The sequence below is a fragment of the Phocoena sinus genome, chromosome 1, assembly GCF_008692025.1.
Source record: "Phocoena sinus isolate mPhoSin1 chromosome 1, mPhoSin1.pri, whole genome shotgun sequence".
In the NCBI taxonomy this organism is placed as follows: Eukaryota; Metazoa; Chordata; class Mammalia; order Artiodactyla; family Phocoenidae; genus Phocoena; species Phocoena sinus.
The window spans coordinates 150,829,925-150,852,387 of NC_045763.1; the positions used below are offsets into that span (position 1 = coordinate 150,829,925).

General features: G+C 50.5%; 2 protein-coding genes across 11 annotated transcripts; one reads left to right on the forward strand and one right to left on the reverse strand.

Moving 5' to 3' along the window:
- Positions 1–1,322: 1,322 nt before the first annotated feature.
- Positions 1,323–16,104, forward strand: FCMR (Fc fragment of IgM receptor). Of its 3 annotated transcripts, none has more exons than XM_032646911.1 (8): positions 1,323–1,497; positions 8,462–8,794; positions 9,492–9,674; positions 10,635–10,857; positions 11,008–11,144; positions 11,469–11,645; positions 11,905–11,963; positions 14,183–16,104. In XM_032646911.1, exons 1-8 carry the CDS (start codon positions 1,461–1,463, stop codon positions 14,357–14,359), a joined length of 1,326 nt encoding a protein of 441 aa, XP_032502802.1. In that variant the 5' UTR covers positions 1,323–1,460; the 3' UTR covers positions 14,360–16,104. The 3 variants fall into 3 exon arrangements, with proteins under 3 accessions (XP_032502802.1, XP_032502794.1, XP_032502812.1); XM_032646903.1 differs by having other exon boundaries at positions 1,325–1,497; positions 8,459–8,794; XM_032646921.1 differs by having other exon boundaries at positions 1,326–1,497; positions 8,459–8,794; positions 9,543–9,674.
- Positions 11,970–22,004, reverse strand: IL24 (interleukin 24). 8 transcript variants are annotated; one of them, XM_032646954.1, is made up of 7 exons: positions 21,830–22,004; positions 20,282–20,480; positions 19,126–19,188; positions 18,086–18,244; positions 17,553–17,627; positions 16,574–16,651; positions 11,970–12,874 (listed from the first exon to the last, which is right to left on the reverse strand). In XM_032646954.1, exons 2-7 carry the CDS (start codon positions 20,450–20,452, stop codon positions 12,860–12,862), a joined length of 561 nt encoding a protein of 186 aa, XP_032502845.1. In that variant the 5' UTR covers positions 20,453–20,480; positions 21,830–22,004; the 3' UTR covers positions 11,970–12,859. The 8 variants fall into 8 exon arrangements, with proteins under 8 accessions (XP_032502845.1, XP_032502818.1, XP_032502841.1 ...); XM_032646927.1 differs by lacking the exon at positions 11,970–12,874 and adding an exon at positions 15,504–16,360; XM_032646950.1 differs by lacking the exon at positions 11,970–12,874 and having other exon boundaries at positions 15,504–16,651; positions 17,553–17,624; positions 20,282–20,452.
- Positions 22,005–22,463: the final 459 nt, after the last annotated feature.

Here is a 22,463-nt window from a genome sequence, read left to right on the forward strand (position 1 = left end):
ACGGAAGACCCCCTAGAGTCACCCACTTGAACCAGAGCCCGGAGGCTGCTCTCGACACCTCAGCGGGGGCGGGGAGGATATCACAGCTGCAGCTGCTCTGGGCTGGTGGGGACCCAGCGCCCCGCCACCCACACTTCCTCTGCACCTGCTCCGAGCCTCACGCGCCACTTCCACTGCGGATGTTGTCTTCTGTGTTTTGGAGAGCGTGTGACAGACCTGTGTTGTGGGGGCAGGTGGGGCCTCCTGGAAAGGTATGGGGACAGCCAGAGTCCCCTGTGGGCACAGGAGGCTGCAGCACCTGGAGGTGGGGGCCCTGGGAACCAACCTGTGGACAGGGATGAATCATCCAGGGATGAATGCTGAATCCTCCAATCAGTAGCATCCTCCACGCCTCCGCATGAGGGGCTCTAGAGACACCTGCATGACCATGGCTTCTGCGGGGCCTCAGGCACACTGTGGGAGGGAGGCAGGGCAGGCACCATCCCATTTTATCCGTGGGAGAACTGAGGCCCACGCTAGAAAGTGCCAAGCCAGCAAGAGAATCCAGGGTTCTGACTGGAGCCCAAAGCTCCTTCCATGATGACTCTCAGTGTCCTGGCCACTGGCCCTCACCCTCGACCGTCAGGGTCCTGAAGGGTAGCTCTGCCAGGCTGCTGTGACTCTAGGCAGAGTTGCCGTGTGACCTGTCACACCCTTTCCGGGCATTGCCCTTGTGGTCACTGGACTGTACCTGGGCCGCCGTGAGAGGGCAGCACCTTAGGGAAAGAGTCAGGGAAGATGAGGGGTGGCTGATCTGAGGGGGGATGAGCTGCAGTTAAGACCCCAGGAATGATGTTCTGCGGGAGAGAATGCCAGTGATCATCTAGTCCCACCTTCATTTCCTAGATAGAGAAATGCAGGCTCAGAGAAAGGTAGTGAATTGCTCAAAATCCACAGTTGGTATTTCCACATAGTAGGTCTCCCAAAGCATTTGTCAACTGAGTTCAAGGGCTACAACCAGCACCTTCGAACTTCAAGCCCAAGCTTCTGTCCATACAGCTGTCCTCAGATGCAGAAAATTGGTAAGGAGGCTCTTTTATCCTGAAGACAGGCATAAGGGGAATGACTGTGGCGCACATAAAGCATGGGAGGACCCTCCAAGGCAAAGAAATAGCAGAACTGGTAGTTTCTAATAGTCTTTAGAAGCTGCCTCAAGGCACTTTGAACCCTGGTGACCCATTCTCACTGAACACAACATGTTTTCTCAGTTCCTGACTTCCTCTTTGGTTTGCTGGTATATTCTTTTTCATCTAAAACTAGCAAATAAGATAGGCTGTCATTTCCTCATTTTCAAGCCGTACGCCTTGTGGGGGCCAGAAATCTCTTTCAAGCATCAAACACTGAAGGGCTCCTGGGTGAGCAGTGGGTCTCTGTCCCCCTCTCCAGGAGCTCTTGGATGGGACCTTGGTCTGGAAGGAGCCATGGACCTCTGGCTTTGGTCACTTTACTTCCTGCCAGGTAAGTGTTGTGGGGAAACACACTGGACGTTTGTATGAGGGCTTAATTGGCCACAGGTAGGGGAGTTGCTGTGCATCTCCAGCTCTGAAGTTTCTGGATGGATTTAGTTGTAAACCGGTACCTAGGGCAGGACATGGATGGAGGCCCTCCCCACTCCCAGTTAGTGCACCTCCCTCTACTCCAGACACACCTCCTGCTCGCTCAGGAGTTGACTTGTAAGGGCTGAAGGGCCACCTCTCCAGACATATCGGCCTGTTAATATGGAATCTCAAAGCAAGTGCCTCCTAAGTTCTTTCTTCTTACTTCTACATTCTCTTTCTCTGGATCTCTTTAACGCCTGAATTTTCAAAGTTCCAATGTAAATGAAGTCTCCCTAACCCATTTGGTAGCCCTAATCCATTTCCTGAGCTCCATATCTCAATTTACAGCTGTCTCCTGGGCACTCCCACTTCCATATCCCATCAAGATCAGAAATGCAACAGGCCTAACACCTAACCTCAAATTCCTCACTGGTCACCACCCAAATCAGCTACTCTCTCTGTCTTAACTATCCCTGATATCAGCTGTAAAATGCCAAAATAGCTTTTTACCACCTCTTCCTATTTATCCCCAACCAGACTTTGACCTAATCAATGGCCAATTCACGTAGTTTCTAGATTCACATTTACAAGGATGAGAAGCCATGGCAGCCCCTACTAGAGACATAACAGAGGGAATGGAAAGGAAGACCACAGGATCACCTCTTAACTATCTCTCCCACTTCCTCCAACCTGACCAGCCTGTAGCTCCAGATCAACCTTCCTTCATCTTGACTATGATCATAGGATCATCCTTTCCAACAACCTTCCATGGCTCCCACCGCCTACTGGATCAAACTCCTTAAATACAAACTCCTCTCTCGGCCTCCCCGTTTTTTTTTTTTTTTTTTTTTTGGTGGTACGTGGGCCTCTCACTGCTGTGGTCTCTCCCGTTGCGGAGCACAGGCTCCGGACATGCAGGCTCAGCGGCCATGGCTCACGGGCCCAGCCACTCCATGGCATGTGGGACCCTCCCGCACCGGGGCACGAACCCATGTCCCCTGCATCGGCAGGTGAACTCTCAACCACTGCGCCATCAGGGGAGCTCTTGGCCTCCCCTTTTATACTCTGAGCTTATCATACTCCCCTGTACTTTCCTAACCTCCAGCCAATGGGACACCTCTTTGAACATGTGCTAGACTTTCCTGCCACCATGCCCTTGCTCATGCCATTCCCACTGCCGGGAATAGCCTTCCACTCACCTCCACCATTTATGGGTCCTTCAAATCCCATCTCAACCTCCACTTTCTCGTACATGTTCCACAGGCCCCTCTTCTGAACCCCAGTAGCTGACCCCATTCTACCTTGTATTGTAGCTCAAGGTGTGTCCACCTTATTTTATTGATTCAATGGTAAGCTTCTTGGGGGTCAAAGTTGTTTTTTATTCATACTTGCTTTCTTTGTAATGGCTGGAGTTTGGAAGAAAGTCAAATCTTTGAATCAAATATTGGAAATCCCTAAAAACCCAAGGGAATGAAGTTTTAATGAAACAGACTCTGTGAGAGGTGGTAGGACATAGGTGATCACAGTGGATGGTTAACTAAACTTAGACCTGAGAGGGAAGAGGGATTGGGTAGATGTGGAAAATGTCTAGGAGTGAAGGGTACCTAAATTGTACCCCTGCAGTCTGTCCTGAGCAATCTGACCCTTCTAGCCAGAGGTGTCCTTGCTCTGGGCCTGGTCCTTCTCTACTTGTGCCCATCTCCACAGGGTGAGGCGTTCAAGGCCCAAAAGGATGTGCCTACTCCAAGCCCACACCCACACCCCCTCTTCTAGACCTCAAATTCCCTGTCCAAATGTCTCTGGAACCACCTTCAATGACTGTGTGAGATTCTATCCTGGGTCTTCTGTCCTAGGGTGACCCCTTGACCTACAAAAGGGTGGCTACAGGTGGCTGTTTGGGAAGGAGATGGATGGAGCTTGTACACGCAAGCTGGGTCATCCCCCATGTATATACCAGGACCATTGTGGAGTGGGCAGGAGCCAGGGATGAGAACAGAAAGGAGAGAGGCCAGAGGATAGAGGCAGGAAACTTGGAGCCATTTTTCCCTGCATAGCCATGTATTAGAGTGGACATCCAAGGAGTGTGTAAATTTGTCAAGATAGGGGGGTAATTTATTCAACAGTTTTTTAGCCTGATAATTAACTGAAAAATATTTAGACGTATGATATTTGGGTCTTATTTGTATTCCTGCCCCAGGTCCTGCAAATGTGGGGATGGTCCTGGTCCCAGAGCCCAGTGCATGAGGCACAGACTATAGGCCACATCGCCTGGGGCCCTAAGTGGAGTTCCATAATAAAGCAAGGCAGTAGCATAGGGTATACACTTTCAAACTTTTTTTACCTTGACCCATAATAATAATAATACATACACTTGATGCTGTGACCCAGTACACATACGCATACCTAAAATTTATTCTTGATTCTTTAATATGGGGATGACTTTGGGGCTTCAGCACTTGGACAGATGTTGGTGCTATTTTTGGAGATGGGAACAGCTTGTGAAGGAACAGGCTTTGGAAGAGAAATCAAGAGGGTTTTGTTTGTTTGTTTTTGCCATTTAAGTCTGGAAAATATCTTATATGTTTGAGTGAAGTGCAAGAGCAGGTGTCAAAAAGGCAAGTCTGGAGCCCAGAGGTAAAGACAAGACTGGAGATCCATATTATGGTGAGATCTATATAGAGCTGGTATTAAAAGCCATGGAAGCAAATGAGCTAGTGTGGGGGGAAGCAAGGAGGACAGAGAAGAGAACAGGCCCAGCGTCAGGCCCAATGCTGATAGAGAAGGGGAAGGAAGGAAGGGAGGAGGAGGAGAACTAAAGTGAACAGATAAGGAGAGATAAGTCAGGAGATTGCAAAGGAACAGTCATTGAGAGTGTAATGTCGGGGAAGCCAGGAGAGGAAAGCATTTCAAGGCAGGAAGGCTCAATTCCACCAAATGCTCCCAGGAGAGCAAGAAAAAAAAGGATAAAGAAGTGACCATCCAACATGGCAACAAGGAAAGTTTTGGTGACCTTGACCGGAGCAGTTTCAGCGGAATACTGGAGCCATAATTCTGACAGATATAGGTGGAAGAGGAATCGGGAGTTGGAGGAGTGGATTCAGTGATTTTGAGAAAGTGAACAGAAGAGGGGTGGCAGCTGAAGGGGAGGGGAGAAGTCGACCAAGGGTTTTTCCAATATGGGCCATATCAGGGCGTGTGTGTAAGCCATGCAATGCTGGAGGAGAAGAACCAGTGAGACAGACAGAGAAAGGGGGTGATCGCAGAAGACATGCTCTAAAGAAGGTGATGGCATGGATTCAGGATAAAGGTGACAGGACTGGCTTTTGAGAGGAGGGGGACACTCCATCCACAGCGACTGGGCCGAGGGCAGACAGCGGGCCCAGACACACACAGGTTAGTGTGGGCAGAAGTGGGAAGGAGCATAGGATGCTTCCCATGCTTTTAAAAAAATCCACGCTCCATTGGATAAACATAAAACTCTCAGGTCAGCTCCCTTCTTCCAGAGATTCTGCTGTGACTTGAGTTGATAGGGTCCTCATCGATCTTCCCACCTAGAAAATCACTGCTACACGGAATCCAAAGTCTGTTCCCAGAGCACGGCCACCAGCCAAGGCCTTGGGGGCCTTTACCTTATTTTGCATTATGAAAAAAAGATTTTTTCCATGTTCCAAATTGGATATTTATATCCAACTATATGTTGAGAGTGACTTTTTAAGCTACATATATCCCTTTCCCCTACCATCACCACTGAAAATCAAATCACCAACTTAAAGATTAATGACACTTAGTTAGCAGCCTCTCTAAAATGTCAATATTAAACAGCTTGGTTCCTTTAGATACCTTCTCCCACCCCTTTCTTTTTTCCCCTGAATCATTTGGAAATGTAGTTAAGGGGTCCAGAATTGCAAAAAGTCAAGGGCACCTGGGATGCTTATCTAAGAATGCAGATCCATAGGCCCCATCCTAAGCAGATATAATCACATTGCTTAAGGGCAGGACCAGGTTATCTGTATCCTAGCAAGTTCCCCCAAAGGAGTCTTATGCACACTGTGCCTAAGTTCTAAACCTGGAGGTTATATCTATCTTTTTTTCTACTTGGGAAATCTGCTTTTGGTTAGAAGCTACTATGAACTCCAAGAAGAACGGCATCTGGTCATTTTCATCTCACCCATTAGTGCTTCCTTGGGACCAGAGTTCAGTGTACCCAGCAGCTTTCCTTGTGCTTCATGCATCCAAAGTTTGCATGATAAGGATGTCTTAGTCAGCTCCAGCTGCTGTAACAAAATACCATAGACTGCGTAGCTTAAATAACAGACATTTATTTCTCATAGTTCAGGAAACTAGAAGTCCTAGATCAAGGTGCTGGCAGACATGATTCTCTGTGAGGGCCCTCTTCCTGGTTTGCAGCCATCTCCCTGTGTGCTCACATGGTCTCTTCTTGTGCACATGGAGAGAACAAGGACACTAATCCCATTATGAGGGCTGCATCCTCATGACCTCATCTAACCCTACTTACCTTCCAAAGGCCCCACCTCGTAATACCATCACTTTGGGGGTTGGAGTTTCAACACATGAATTTTGGGGAGATACAAACATACAGTCCATAACAGAGGATCTGGGCAAGCCAGGGGGTTACCAGCAGCTCATCGCTGAGCAGAGAGAGGCCACTGGAGGCATCTGCACAGGTGATGACCCCTCTCTGCTCTGTCTTGCGCCTGCCCGTTTTACAGCATCTCACCCTTGAGAAAGCAGCAGGCGTGCCCTTTTCTGGCTGGGTTGGTCCAAAAATGTTTGCACGCTCATTCTCAGGTGCTGGGCTTTACACACAGGTATGGTCCTTCTGGACATACAGGGGATTCACCTATCCCCTTGGTTGGGTGTTTGTCCTTTGATGGGTCACCCTTCCACTGGCACGTTCCAGTCACAGGGCTACCTCACACGTCTGTTTCCAGGGGATTTAAAGCAGTGTTGGGTTATTCATGAAGGGTTTCCATGTCAGATCATACGTGTCTGGTGGGCCCCTCTTCTCCCCACCACACTTACCAGCTACACTTTCAGATCTTAACATACTCCTGTAAATGTCCCCAGCTAGCCCCTCTCTAGCCTCCTCTACCCCCATCTCATGTTCCCATGGTTGTTTCTGTTGTCCATGTTCTTCCCTCTCCCCAGAACATCCTCCTCCACTCTCTCTGCTCATCTAGGAGGCTCCAGTCCCACTTCTTTCCTTGACTCCTTGGAGCTATTCTTTTTTTTTTAAAGAGAGAATCTTTTTTTTTTTTTTTTAATTTACCTTTGGCTGCATTGGGTCTTCGTTGCTGTGCGTGGGCTTTCTCTAGCTGCGGTGAGTTGGGAGTTACTCTTTGTTGCAGTGCACGGGCTTCTCACTGTGGTGGCTTCTCTTGTTGCGGAGCATGCATTCTAGGTGCATGGGCTTCAGTAGTTGTGGCACACAGTCTCAGTAGTTGTGGCGTACGGGCTTAGTTGCTTGCAGCATGTGGGATCCTCCCTGATCAGGGCTCGAACCAGTGTCCCCTGCATTGGCAGGTGGATTCTTAACCACTGTACCACCAGGGAAGTCCTAGAGCTATTCTTAATGTTTGCTCTATGGATGAATTTCAGGAAGTTTGTGAACATCCCTCCCCACCTCATGAACATGCCATGTTCTCTCTCCTGTCCCAGCCTTTTTGGGGGTGGTTCTCACTGTCTAGAAGGGTCTCTCCTCCACCCTAGTCCACAGCTCCCTCCCCCCACACACATTTCATCCTCCGAATTGTCTTCCCAGAAATATACAGACACTTATTGGGACCCAGTTAGCTGACAATTAATCATACTTGGACTTACTTTCTTCTCCAGCTTAGACCTGCCTTCTCTCAGCCAAAGCATAAGCTTTTTGATGTCAGGGACTCAGAAACCACACCTTTTATTCCACCCTGCTCCACACCACCCCCAATGCACATACAATGTGCACACACACTCAAATATACCCTTGTTTCCTTCTGGGTTCCCTTCCTCAGTGAAGACAACACCATCATTCTCTGAGTTGCCGTCCACACCCAGTCCTTCAGGTCACAACTTACACAGCACGTCTTCCAGAAAGCCTTCCTCAAATTATATCATCCTCTGCGGCAGACTGGATCAGGCGCCCCTGCTCGCTGCTCCCAAGGAGCTCTGTGTATCTACGCCATGGGATTTACTATACTCTGCTGTCACATAGTGGCCGTCCATTTGTATCATTCAATAAATGATTCGTTCTGTGAGGGAGGGATGCCGGGCACCTTATCACATGAAAGGCAATTAACTGATACTTGTTGAATTATTGAATAAAAAAACTGGAGGTGAATGCTTGTTTTGATTGGTTGGATGGATCTGAGCAAAACAAAACTAGACAGAAAACCCATTGGAGCAAATTGTACCGTGCCTCCCAACACCACCCTGAAGTCACTCAGGGATCATGGGCTGGTTGGGGGGATCACTGTGGCACATTACCTCCCCCTGGAGTGGGGTAGTAGCTTTGACTGTATTTTCAGGGGGTTGATGTCTGGGCCCATATGGGTTCAGGTTTGGTAACAAGGCTGAGGATTACATTAAGGCTTGGGCTGGGGAGAGACTCAGCCTTGGGCATAGGGCTAGGGATGGACATAGAGCTGGGCCAAGAATATAAATAGGGTTGGGGATGGGAAGAGACTGAGGATGCAGCCAGGGCTAGAGATCATGAGAGGGCTGAGGCTCAGGGCTGGCTGAGGCTTGGGCTGCGAATGGGGATGGAGTTGGAAGTAGGGATGAGTGTGAGGCTGGGCTGGGGCCTGGGTTGGAAACAGGGCTGGAGTTGGGGATGGGGCTGGGGCTGGGGCTTCCTCTACATTAACTCCCTCTCCCTGCAGTAGCTGGAGCCCTGAGGGTCGTTCCAGAAGTAAAGGTGGAGGGAATGCTGGGAGGATCCGTTGTCATCGAGTGCCCGCTTCCTGAAATGCATGTGAGGATATATCTGTGCCGGACAATTGTTGCGTCTGGAGGATGCACCACCGTGGTGTCCAACAGGAACTTCGTCAAGAAGGAATTCAAGAATCGAGTCACACTGGAGCTGTGTCCAGACAGGAATCTGTTCCTGGTGGAGATGACAGAGCTGGTCGAGAGTGACAGCGGGGTCTATGCCTGTGGGGCAGGCATGGACACAGACCGGGGCAAGACCCAGCAGGTCACCCTGTCTGTTCACAGTGGTAGGTGCCCCACACGATGGAGGCTCTGGCCACCCAGAAAACGTTTCCACTCAGGAAGGCTGGGACAACAATGGGACTGCAGCAGTCCCCACACTCTTACACTATTCGCATATTAGCAAGTCCAGTAGGAATTGGGATCTGTAGAGTTGAAGCCTCATAGAGTCAATGAACTTCACGGTCCACCAAATTTTCTATCTAAACTGTATGAAAGGGACAGGATAGGTGCTCTCCTTGTGTGGTATTTTACTCATCCTACCCAGGGCACAAGGCGAGTGTGGGGTGAGATTGAGGAGGGGCTCTGAGACTGAAGGAAATTGGAAGCAAAAGGACATAATTATTACCATAATTGTCCCATGAGAGATATCAGGGATAAATATAAAGGAAAGACAATCATTTTTCACAGTTGATGGCCAAATTTGTTACTTTATGATCCGATCCTTTCTTTATGTCTCCCGAATCCTTCCTTTTTTCTTTTCTCCACTGACTTCCTCAGACATACACAGCACTAATTCAACAACCTAGATTCCCAATGGTCTCCGATGGCTTTGCAGGGAATGCCGACGGGGTTAGGGTGAAAGAGGATTTCTGTCAGGGAAGCCCCCAGCCTGGTTATTTTTCTTTTCCCTGCCCTCATCCCCTCACTGCCATCTGCCCTAGCTGAGTCAGCCTCAGCTCATAGCAGCGGTCCCTTCCCCAGGCCTCAGTCTCGTCCTAGAGACCACCAATGGACTCCTCTTGCCTCCGGTAGATTACGGGCCTTTCTGGGAAGAAGAGCCACTGCCTGAGCCTCCAGCATGGTTTAACAGATTTCTCCAAATGCACATGCCTCTTTGGTTCCAGATGCCTGAACATGCCAGCTCTTTGGAATTCATATCCAAAGGTCAGTTCCCCAAAGGTAGGGGAGGGGAGGTGGGGGAGATTCTGTGGCATTGTGAAAATGGAGGAGGGGGAATATGTTCAGCTCGTAGGATGGTTGGCAGAGCAGAGCTGCGTCTCAGATGTGTATTTCCCTGCCTTAAGAGGGGGTACCTCCCTGAGATCTGCATTCCAAGTCTTTCAAGCCCATCCTTCAGCCCATACACTTGGCACTCGTTGCAGAAATGACCCATCACCACCAGGTGGCACCACATGTAATGAAGTTTGTGCTCCATTCACAAAATCTAGCTCTTTTATGAATGACTGCGGGGAAACCAAGACTGGGCAGACGTTTCCCAGCCAGAGGTCCTCCTGCTTCCTGCTCCCCATAGGGCTGTCTTCCATTTGCTGGCATACTGATTTAACAGCTCTATTTTACAATAACAAGATCAATCACGATTATACTAATGATACTTTTACATTTCTATACCATTTTCCTGTCTTAAATGCATTTTGACATGCAATAGTTACATCACATCCTCACATCTGCCCTGTGAGGTAGATACATTAATTGAATATTGTTGCACTAAAAGACTGCTGGCCATTGAGAGAGGGATCGTGTAACTGAGCTCACTGTATACTCAAGGTTGTGACTGACAGGTGTGGGATGGGGGAGAATAGACAAGCACATAGATACAACACAAGGCAGAGTGGGAATTGAACTACAAACAAGGTTTTGTCCATGCTTAGAGGAGCGCAAGCTCTTCTGCCTAGGAAGTCAGGGAAGACTTCCTGTAGGAAATGGAGTTTGAAGCAAATATAGACAGAACGTACTAGATGCAGATGGCATGCTCAGGAGGCATTTCAGGTGACAAGGACTGTGAGAACAAAGGTAGTCTAGGTAAAAGGGAAGCATGTGCTCTGGAAAGAAATGGTTGGCCCAAGGCTGCTGGAGACTAGAGTTTCTTCCTGCTGTCTTCTGTAGTAACCACACCAGCTCAAAGGACCGAGGCCCCTCCAGCACACCATGCCTCCCCCACCACCTCAATCACCCACCGCCCTCGAGTTTACAGGGCATCTTCAGTAGCAACTGCCCAGCCCACCACCCTCCTGCCATCTGCCACAGCCTCAAAAACCTCAGCACAGGAGGAACTGCTCAGGCTCCAGACGGCCAGCTACAACCGCCAAACCAGGCTTCACAGGCAGAGGTAAGAGGCCTGCACCGTCCAGGGCGAGAATTCTGTTAACAAAGGGACAAACTTGTGAGCTACCTCCAAAAAAGTTGGCCACTTGCCTGCTGCCTTAACCCCCTCCCTTCCTGACCTCTCCCTTCTCTCTCCCCCTCCTTCCCTCCTCAGTTCACTCAACCACGGCCCAGGCCCCGTGTCTGGGATGGAAGATCAAGGCTTCTACATCCTGACCCCCACCATCCTGGGTCTCATCCTGCTGGCACTTCTGGGGCTGGTGGCGAAGAGGGTCATTCAAAGGAGGAAAGGTGAGGGCGCCAGGCTAAGTTTCGGAGAGCCGAGCTTCCCCCAAATCCCAGCGCATTCAGATCCCTCTGACCTCCCGGGGACACTCAGGAGCTTTAGATGAGCAGCCTGGAGTGTGGGGAACGTGGCACGGGGCTCAATGGTCTGGAAATGGGGGCGGGGAGGAGCGCGGCCTAGGCCCTTTGGTCTTCAGTAAGCACCCACATGTCAGACATTGCCAAACACCAGGGAAACAGACAGCCTTTAGTTTTCTAAGACTGGGAGGGGGTGCCCATGGGCCTCTGACGCCCTCTTCCTCTCTCCTTCCCTGTGGCTTTACCGAGAAGCTCTCTCCAGACGGGTCCGCCGACTGGCCGTGAGGATGCGCGCCCTGGAGGCCTCACAGCGGCCCCTGTCACAGCGGCCACGCGTGTCACAGCGGCCACGCGTGTCGCAGCGGCCACGCACCCAAAACAACGTATACAGCGCCTGCCCTCGGCGCCCTCGGGGGGTGGACGCTGCTGGTGAGCAGGCGGGCAGATGGGGGAAAGCGGGACAGGTCGCGGGGAGAGGGAGGCGGGCTGGGGGGAGAGCGGGGCGGGCCGGGCGTGCGAGCTGGAGCAGCAGACACTGCGCGGCTCAGAGGGTGAACCAGAAAAACCCGCCTCCAGAATAGCCGCGTGCAGCGCGGCCGGCTCCTCCTCCCCAGGGTTTCCGGCAGAGCTGCGGGTGGGGCTGGATCCTCGGCCCCGCCCTCATGTCGGCCCTCCCGGTTCCTATTAGGTGAAGGGGCGGCACCTCTCCCAGGCCCCGGAGCATTGGCGCCCCCAGCCCCGCCGCAGGTAAGCTCCGCCCCGCCCCCTGATTGGCAGCTGCGGCCCTAATGGGCGGCCCCAGACCTGGGCTTGGACCCGAGCGCAATCGGTGGAGCTTCGGCTTAGCTGGAGGGCGGGGGCTTTCGCAGCGGCTCCCCGGGCCCTGAGTCTGGGAACTAGTATCAGTTTCCTCCTTTGATGGTGTCAGTAGTAGTACGCAACAATTGTGGTAGACTTAGTTACACGGCTTTTAGCCAAGCATTTCTCATGGGATAAATGGGAGCTTAGTAGAGGATGATAGATGGTACCTCTACAAATACGTGAAGGGCTTTCATGTGGAAAAGATTCGATTTCTAGGTGATCTTAAGGGGGTGGAAGTTACCCAGTTTCACCTTAATATGAGGAAGTACTTTCTAGTAAGCCCTCGAAGATGAGAGGAGGTTGTTTACCCATCACTGAAGGCAGTTAAGCCTGGCCTAGAGACGTAGATAAGATTAAACACTTTGGATGAAGAATATTCCTCTTGAAATCTAGGTTTGGACATAGGGAACTCATCTTTCTTTCTTTTTTTTTCTTCTCATCTTTCTATTGATGGCCATTTGGCAGATGTGTGAAAAACCTTTAAACTATTCATTTTATTCTCTAAAGCAGCCTACCATAGCAGAAACATTATTACTTCAGGAACCAGTAAAACTAGTGTGGCAAGTTTCCCTGATTTAATTAGGGGGTAGGCTAAGCTAATGCAGCAAACCCTAAACCACGGCCCACAACCTGGAAGCCTATTTTCCTCTGAAGCAAAGGCAGGTAGCCAGGAGGAGGTGGCCTGAGCCATGGGGTCATCCAGGGACTCAAATGCCTTCTGCCTGTTGCTGCACCATCCCCTGGAGTCTTGCCGCGTCCATCTGTCTGCGGTCAATGCTCAATCACCAGCACCATGTCTGCATCCCAGCGCATGGGAGGAAGAAAGAGAAAGTTGCTTTTTTAAGAACATGACCCTGAAACTTCACACATCACTTCTACCTGCATCCCACTGGGCACAGTTTAGTCACGTGGTCACACCTGCCTTCAAGGGAGGCTGAATAATGTATCCCTGGCTCGGTAACCGTGCCTTGCTACAAAGGGGAGAGTGATGCCTGGCAACAAGCAACAGCTCTGCCCCCATCATGCCCAGCTTCTTGAGCTTGCCCTCAGCCCTGCTGGAGAAGGTTCACAGTAGCTTAGGTAGGTCCAGCGGTGCCCATCTATTCTACACTTACCTCAGCCCTTTTCTCTGGAGCTGCTCTGTGACCACACATGCCCTCACCTGGCCCAGTACCTTGCTCAAATTTTACCCTTCTTCCCTGCTTGAAACTCACATTCCCACTAGCAGGGATAAGAATCTTGATGGAGCAAGTTGACAACAAGGTGCCTATGATTAATGACTATTTTAAGCCTTCACAGGGAGTGACTTTTTAAAATTTTTTAAGCCAAATAAATCTCAAATGATGAACTGTAACAGGCAGTGGGAGATAATATTTTTGAAGCAAGCTGCTGCTCATTCCCTCTCTGGCAAAGTACAGAAAGTAACAGCTCCTTTCAGTGAGCACTTACTCAGCGCCTACTATGTTCAGGGGGCTGAACTTCTGGTTCTCAGCGCTTGTGTCAAAAATGTGTGACTTTCCCTGCTGCAGCCTCCCTGGGTGGATGTTACAATAGTTGTGCCGTGTTAGAGTCATGGCATAGCCCTGCCCTCCAAGAACTGATCCGTCCTGAAGGCAGATGGTCCCGAACTTTCTTTCTGGGGAAGTGGAGTTCCACATGGCCTGCCACCTTCCTCTGCTTCACCAGCCGGCTCCTTCCTGGAATGCACTGTCATGTCACGTCACAAGCTCTCCATGGAATAAAAGCCCTATGGAGGTGCAGAGGATGACTCATGCTACTTCTGATAACTCCCTGAGAAGATGCATATTTATTCCACAAGTCACATCATCTAATCCCAGAGGGGAAACTCCTCCGGCAGCTGGTTCTCCTTCAGACCCATGCTTAGTCACATGATTTTAGTCTGAGCCCCGTTTAAGGCATTTCCTGTCACATTAGATCTAAGTGTTTTCCAGTTATTTGGGGTTGAGACGCCACCCTGAAAATCCCCAGGGCTGAGCCACCTGATGGAGCTCAACCACCTCTGTGTTTCACCCCACCCCATTGCCTGCTGTCGATGCTACAGTCACCCTACCCAGATCCAGTGATGCTTCTCCGGTTGTTCCCAGGTGTCGGAAACTCCCTGGCTCCATGCCCCAGCTGTGAAGATCAGCTGTGAATATGTGAGCTTCTACCACCAGCCTGCTGCCAAGATGGAGGACACGCATTCCGATGACTACGTCAATATTCCCTGCCTGACTCAGCTCTCCAGCTGTCCCCCTGGGCCCAGACCTTGGTGCCAATGAGTCTCGTCTCTCTGCTGGTTTCCAACACCCGCTCCATCCGTTTTCAGAACCCTCATTACTCCCACGTCCCACCTCGAGTCTCATCCCTGTCTTGTTTGCCCTGAGCACTGCTCAGTCCCCCCTCCCCCAGTTCTTCCTGGACACTTTTGCAGCCCCCTGTGGTTTTCAGGTGGGCTCCGGGAATGCAGAGCATTTGTCCTGATGCCACTTGCTTCCTTTCCAAGCCATGCAACAGGCTGTGGGATTTGCAGAGTGTCTTTGATCACATGGTCTTTGCTGCCCTGGATCTAGACCACATGGCCTTGGACTGGAGCCTAGGCATAGCTGTTGCTTTGAAAGCCCTTCTCGGTCTTGGGTTTCCCACCAGTAGAAGGTGCCTGAACTTCTTTGTGAGGACATGCTTCAGCCCTGAGCTAGGAAGGGACCTTGTTATGAAACACCCCTTACAACCTCTTTGCCCAGATCTTAGGGCTGGCATTTACTAGTGATCTTCTATTTGTCTGGAGTCCTATGGTCTGGAGTCCTCTGAGGGCAATTTATTTTGATGTGATGAAGGGTTGTAAATTTTCAGAACCATGCTTGTTAGTGCTGGTGATATATGTGGATACCCTCTTTACTCTAAGTCTTCCTCCCTTGATGCACCTAAGTACCCTGACTCCAGCATTCGCCCTCTTTCAGAAATAGAATAGTTTTTGTCATCTATTTATCCTTCTTCCATGCACTGAAATGTGTGCACTTATCTTAACCTTGGTCTATTTGAGCTATCCAAAGCCATTACATCTCTCTGCTTTCAGAAATGCACCTCTTCTCTTTGCCAGTCCTGGTGGCTTATAGCCAGGTGGGGTAGAACAAGGATATGGGATTCCTGGAAGGCCAGTTGTTCTGCAAGAGAACTCACGTCATGGAAGAAGAGACATCCCACCTCCTACGTACATTCATCCTCTTGAGTGTTCTGTACAAGGGCAGAGTTAGGCAGACATTATGTGTTTGGATTGCAATCAACTACAAAGTTCAGTCAAAGCTTGAGGCTAGAGAATGTCCCGTCTTGCTTTTAGGAAGAAGGCCTTTCCCAGACACACAACTCAGCTTCTCTGGGCACTGGTCCAGTGATAGAAAGGAAAGGTTCCCGAGGTGCCTGCTTTTGATGAGCAGGGAATGTCATCACAGATGGGATAACACATAACCCTAACCCTAACCTAACCCTAAATTATATTCGCACCACCATCACACCTGTCATCCAGGTATGATGGCACCATCCACGAGGTCAGCTTGACGCTGGCACCCTCCCAAGTGGCAGATAAGGGACGAGTGAGTAGGATAAGAGAGAGAGTACCCAAGGGGCAGGGATGGTGGGAGTGAGGTGGGGAGTGTGGGCAAGAAATGCAGTGTTTAGGGAGAGTCTGCTTTGTTCTGGGCACCCCCCTGCATTATATCTTTTATCATTTATATTTCAAACCAGTGCCCTCACCCTCGTCCCAGTGCTCTGCGTATGACCCCTGCAGGTGTCATGACAATGTGATTTCCATGCCCTAAAGTTCAACTTCACATCCCAACATCCCTCATTGTTCCTCAACAATTCAAAGACAGGTTTAAAAAAATCCAATTAAGCATTTACTGAGCACCCATCCTCTACCCCACGTGGTGGCAAAGATTGTGGAGGATCAGAGAGAAGCATGGGGCACTGTCTTTGCTGCCTTCACAGAACTTTCATTCTGACAAATAAATAAGGCATCGGTTAAAACACTGATAGGAATTAAATAGCGTTGTAATAAATATAGGAATCTGCTTTGTAGGTTATTTGCAGCACCCGAGGGAACCTTCCACGACTGTTGTTGGGGTCCCTTAAAGAATGAAGTCTTGGGCTTCCCTGGTGGCACAGTGGTTGGGGGTCCGCCTGCCGATGCAGGGGACACTGGTTCGTGCCCCGGTCCGGGAGGATCCCACGTGCCGCGGAGCGGCTGGGCCCGTGAGCCATGGCCGCTGAGCCTGCGCGTCTGGTGCCTGTGTTCCGCAGGGGGAGAGGCCACAACAGTGAGAGGCCCACGTACCGCAAAAAAAAAAAAAAAAAAAAGAATGAAGTCTTTGAGGTTAGCCTGTGCCAAGGATGGGGCCCATTGTCAAGGATGTGAAGCACCCAGAGAACATCATGGGGAGGAACGCTTGTTTGAAATGACACAGAGAACGAGGAGGGTATCCTGGCCTAGGCCTTCAGACCTGGTAGAAATTCTCCATCCAGGTCAAGAGAATGTCCACTTCTCCAAAGGCTTTGGTCACAGCTGCTTCTCTGTCCAACTAAAGGGAAAGGAGAGTTGAAGATCTGTCACGTTAGCCACAAGAATAGGTTTCCTTCCGACCCCCGAACCCGGTCTGACTCCACATCATGAACTGAGTCCCCTTTGGGATGGCCTCTGACAAAGTCACCTACCCATCAATTATTCCCCGTCTATGAGTGTTGTCTGCTTCGGAGCTGAGGACAGATGGGTTGGTGAGTGGCAACGGATAAGGAGCAAGGGAAAAGCATCTGGAGTCCCTGACACTAAGAATCAGAATCCCAGCGCAGGGTGGATCCTGTCCATCCCCTGAGCCCACTGTGCAGATGAGGAAACTGAGGCCCAGGTGGCCCCTTTCCCTTGTATATTATTGCTCTTCACCATTTATTTATAAACTGGAGTATCTGTTCCTCAAAAAGTGATCAAAATTGTATTTGCTTCGCGGGGGAGCTGGGTATGAAATTCGGATTTTCTTTGTTGTCTTAATTTAGGAAAAGGCAACATAATTCCCGTAATTCTTTTTCACAGACTAGACCCTTTGAACATCATGGAAAACACGCAATGTGTGTTGTGCTCGGGGGTTCTCCCTTCCTTCCCCCTCACTTCTGACTCCAATCGCCCACCTCAAGTACCCAGAAAACTCTCACTTGGGAATGTCCTTGGTAGTGAAATCGTCTTGTAGGGAAATATAATAGCACTTTAACTTGAAAACTGGCAGAAAACTAGGCTGCCATTTGTGGTATTTATGCAGAGGACATGGCAACTGACGCAGCTACAGCTGTGCTAAGCCCGGTGGCTTTGGGGCCAGCCAGGTGGAGTCAGCTGCACTGGATTCTGGCACTCGGTCCCTGAGGAACAACCGTGTGACACTTCAGGCTAGTCTACTTCCAGCTGGGCACCTCTCCGTTCCTGGCTTTGATTACCTGTTTAAATGCTCGCTGGAACAGCAGAAACCGTCTGTATGCACTCTCACTGATGGAAAACATCTCCTTTTCCTGCTGGATAACAGAAAAAAAGTGTGCCAAGTGTCGGGTAGGAGCGGAGGCAAGCTGCCTCCCACTCCTTCCTAATGACACCGGAGGGGTGCCCAAGGCCTAAGAGGACAACTCCAAATCCCGCGTCCCCTAGGTAGCCGATGCTGAACTCCCACCATGCAGCAGGGACTGTGTCCTTTAATTCTCACAGTAGTCTTGCCACGTAGGGGTGATTATCAGCATTTTATAGATAAGAAAACCAAAGCTCAGAGAGGTGGACCACCTTGCCAATGGACACCCAGTTGGTTAGAAGCAGACCTTGATTTGAGCGCGGAACTGCTGGTGCCCAGAGCCTGTGCTCTTTTCCATGACACCTGCAGCTCCCTGTCGTGGAATAAAAGCCAGGGCCAAATAAGGGAAGACGAGTCTTCTGAAAACGTAGCATTTCCTGTGGGCCTCAGTCCCAGCTTTGTTCTACTCACACTGGGTTGCAGTTTGGACACGATGACAATAAAGTTGTTGGCCAGAGTAGAGAATGACTTCAGGATCCCGAATTCAACTGCCTTATCGCGGTAGTTTTTGAAGACGGTGTTCAAGTAGAACTCCAGCAGGGCATGGATGAGGTAGCAGCTTTCAGCCTCCTGGGGAGGGGTGGGGTCATTGCGGAGCCAAGGCCTCTGCCCACCCCAGTGCTGGATGAACCACTCACGTGCCATGCAAGGCAAGATAAGCACAGTAGAGGCAGCAATCATCTAGGAGATGCTGATAAATGTTAGATCTTAAGGAGCCTCCAGGCCCCTTTGTTTGACAGGAGGAACCGCAGACCCAGAAAGGAGGGACTCACCCAGGGTCCCATGGCCGGTCAGTAGCAGACACAGCCTAGCCCCCAGGACTCCTGACTCCCATCTGGTTAGTATTCTTTCTTCTATACCACATGGCCTCTCTAATAGCTCTGGGCGGTGATGGACCTTGAAAAGCACCAGATCTTGATTGGTTGAGAGTTGGCAGGGAAAAGTCTTGGAAGGAGAAGAAATGAGGAGAAAAGAAAACTAAGTATCCCTGAGCACAGGGATTGCACACTGGCCCTCTGAAGTGCCACAGAGGGAAGCTCAGCATCTCTCAGGGATCAGGGCTCAGTCGTCTCTGCTCACTGCCTAGATGGGTGATGAGTAACAGGTGAGAAAAAAGCAGGGGCATGGAAGTGGCCTAAGTACATGCTCACTGGGCCAACAAAAGCGAAAGAGAAATCTAGATTGATGGCAACTCTGGCTAAATGGAGACAGAGGTTTACAAGCCTCAATCCCCGCCCCTCTCCTCATGCCACATGTTCACATACCCCAGATACTGAGATGACAACCCCAGATATTACTTCTCTGGCTCACTACCAAGCCGTGTCCTGTGCAGGCTCAGCCCAGGGCAGGAGTGAAGTCCTCTGTCAGCCTCCCCTAGACAACCCCTCAGCGTCACCCATAGAAGACCAGCCACCCAGAGGAGGCACCATCCTTCCCCAGCATCTGATTACCGAGACATTCTGCAGAACCTCCTTCCGCAGCAGCTGGACGCTCGTGATATTATCCTGAGCTTGCTTTGGGAAAAGAAAGAACAGATGTCTCCAGGTTGGGGGTCAGCTTAGAAACCAACCTTGCAAATACACGCCGCTTCCCCAGACCCCTAAATCTATCCAGTCTGTGAGATCTCAGAGGCCAGAGGGAGGACCCAGGAAAGGCCATGCTGAGCTGGCCCCTGGGGTAGGGGTACAAGGTTCCAGGCCCAGAAAATCACCAATCTTGGCCCCCAGGGGCAGATGGAATCCCAGGAGCTCTTAGAGCTTTGATGAGGGACCTGTTTGATCCCTTTGGTCACTTGAGGCAGGGAGAAATAAGCCCATGTGGTTTAAGAACCACAAGGAATGGGATGTTACCCCCATATTCTGGGGCAGGTCGGGGGGCTGCCCTTGGAGCTTCCCCTGCAGCCCACCACTCATCCCAGTTCTTGAGTGTTGAGCCAAACAATGCTTGAGAGGAAGGAGTTTTAGAGCTCCTTTGTCCCACCTCCTCATTGTGCAAATAAGGAAACTGATGGGGGCGAAGGTAGGGGTTGCTGTACGGGGTTGGTTTCAAGGTCAAGATCATACATAGGTGCCCTGTCTCCAACGCAGCACCCTCCCCTCTTCCCTAGCTGCGTCATCAACTCCTTCTTTCTGCCTTGCATGTGGATTGTCCTTTAAGGACTACATGTCACAAGCTCTATTAACCATTCTTTCCCAGCTCAGCATTAAACATTCTTCGACCTTTACTCAAGGCCTAAGCAGGTGGGAACAGGATAGTAGGAGCTGGCAAAGCAGTAGGTGAAAACTCTGGTGGGTCTCGAAGGATTTCCCATGACTTCCCACTGGTGGAGTCTCATGTAACCCTGGGACATAGATGAAGCTCAAATGAATCGGGCTTCCTTCTTTATTCCTCGTGGACTGTGTTTCTTTTCCTACAGACTGGCCACATCTTTCTGAGCCTCGGTTTCCCCAAGGGCAAGAGGAAATGCAGACTTGGGATACGTCTGATTTCACTAAGTTCCTAGATAGGAAAATGATGGTCATGCTGCAAAAGGCTCCACAATCATAAAATATTCTCCTCTGCCTAGAATCACCCCCACGGCTGGCTTCAGAACAGCGCTTCACTCACCACAATGTCCTTCATGGCCTGGAACGCTTCCCACAGTTCCTGAAGAACTACCCCTTCTACTTGGCAGGGCCCAAATTGGAATTCTTGGCCCCGGACCCCTGGCCCCTGGCTCCAGAAAAGCAGGATCAGACTCAGGCAGGGAAGGGCAGCCATGCGCACAGGAGAGCCCATCTGCAGCAGAGAAAGGACCGGGGCGATCCTGCTGGAAGAAAGGGAGGCATCCCTCTGAGGCAGGCCCTCTGCCCCAGGAGGGGTACACCCCAGAGTAATGCTCCTTGGCTCTGCCTTGGCCAGCCTCGGGGACACACAGATGGGAAACCTGAAACTAGAGTGGGTTCCCGGTGTTAGAATAATTCAAACATGTGGCCTTGCTGAGGTGCCCTGGGGTGGGGCAAGGTTCTTTCTGCCCCTCGGTCTCATACCCATTGATCTGGCTTTCCCACTATCTGCGCCACCCCCACCCCCACCCCGCCAATCCATGTCACACACACACCCCCTGCACCTCCTTCCTTGTTCTGTTACAGTCAACTCTAGTCAACAACCTGCTAGTCAGAATTTGACCAAAAAGAGTGAAGAAATGAGGAGTGCCGTTTCTTCACTCTTTTACAATGTGCCAAAGAACTCGTATAGGGAGCCCAAACTCAGCAGGATAGAGAGCTTAACTAGGCGTTTGCCTGTCTGAGTTCTGCCCTTAAGTCACCGGGCACACGTGGACAGGTCTTCCTCCCCTCTTCCCGGAGAAGGCCACCTCCGACTCATGAGGAGCCGTGGGTTTAATCCTGACCCACAGGGAAGGACTAGCTGATTGATAGGTTACGGTCACATACTCACTATGCCACCTCAATTGACGGACTGGCCCTTGACTCTAAGAATTAAATTTTCAGGTAACTGAACAAGTGGAGGAATCAGATTTCCAGAGGAATCACCTTTAAAACCTTCCACTGAAAGACTCTGTGAAGAGCCCCAAGCCAGAGGAAGGGAACCCCATTGTCTGTCTATCATAATCGTATGCAGAGATTTCTTCTCCCTAATTTCTTTGTCCTTTGCTTTTCTTCCTTCCTTCTTTCCTCAGAGCTCAGTCCCTCCCTCCCTTTCTTTCTCCTGGCCCTGGTCTCACACCTGAGGACGCTCAGTCTTCCACCCCTAAACTGGGCAGGAAGCGGGGAGAAGGCCTGTCTCTGGAGTGCCTGCCAACACATGGGCCAGAGAAGTGGGCCCAGAACCAGCACCCATTGTCCTGTCATGCAGCTCTGTGCTTCAGCCTCTCACTCACAGTCTTTCCATACCCTTCTTTCAAATTCCACAGGATCTGCAGCCTGTCTTGCAAATTCATCTCTAGGCCTCATAATCCTCCTGGCCTTCCTCTCCTCCAACCTAAATTCTTCTGGGTGTTAAACCCCAGAAAGCAGCTCAGCCTCACGGTATATCTCACCCTTACATAAACACTGGAAAAGTTGACTTCTGCCATCCCCCAGCTCCCATTCCCAGTAGGGCTGCGGTCAGTGTAAGGCTTCAAAGCCAAGTACTCAAGACTCTCCCATCACTCACCTCAGGTCCTAGAAGTGATGCTTGAGGGTTTGCTGTTTAGAGGTGGCTGGTTCCTGTTGTAGAGGAAGAGGGTTGGGCAGGCACCCCTACCATTCAGCGATCAGGGTGCAACTGTGAATGGAAGGCTCCTGTTCCAGCTATGCAAGCAGCTTCAAAAGTAAAGGTGCATAGGCAAGCCAGGCTTTGTGGAGCTTCCTATATATGGGGGCTGCGGGGGAGGGGCAGAGAAAGAAGAGGGAGGTGGAGAAAGGGAAATTGGTCATGCTTTCCTACAGAATTGCTTCACTGCCTAGTCACCCTTCACTCTGAGACAATGGGGCAATGGAGAAAGCAGCCTCTGAGGTGAGGTGATACCTGGGTCTGAGTTCTAGCTCTGCCACTGTCGGTGTGCCAGGGGCGGGGTGTCTAGCTACCTCAAGCCTCAGTTTCTGCATCCATAAAATTAAAACAAGCAAACAAACAAAAACCCATCCCGCCACCCTCAGAGGGCAGGCGTAAGGAGTAAATGCGAAAGTGTCACAGAGGTGCTTTGTAACCCCTATACACAGGTAAACCAATTATTACTGTACAGAGTACACTAGTCTCCTTACTGCTAAAATCACTCAATAATTAAGCCCTGTTTAATGATGCAACC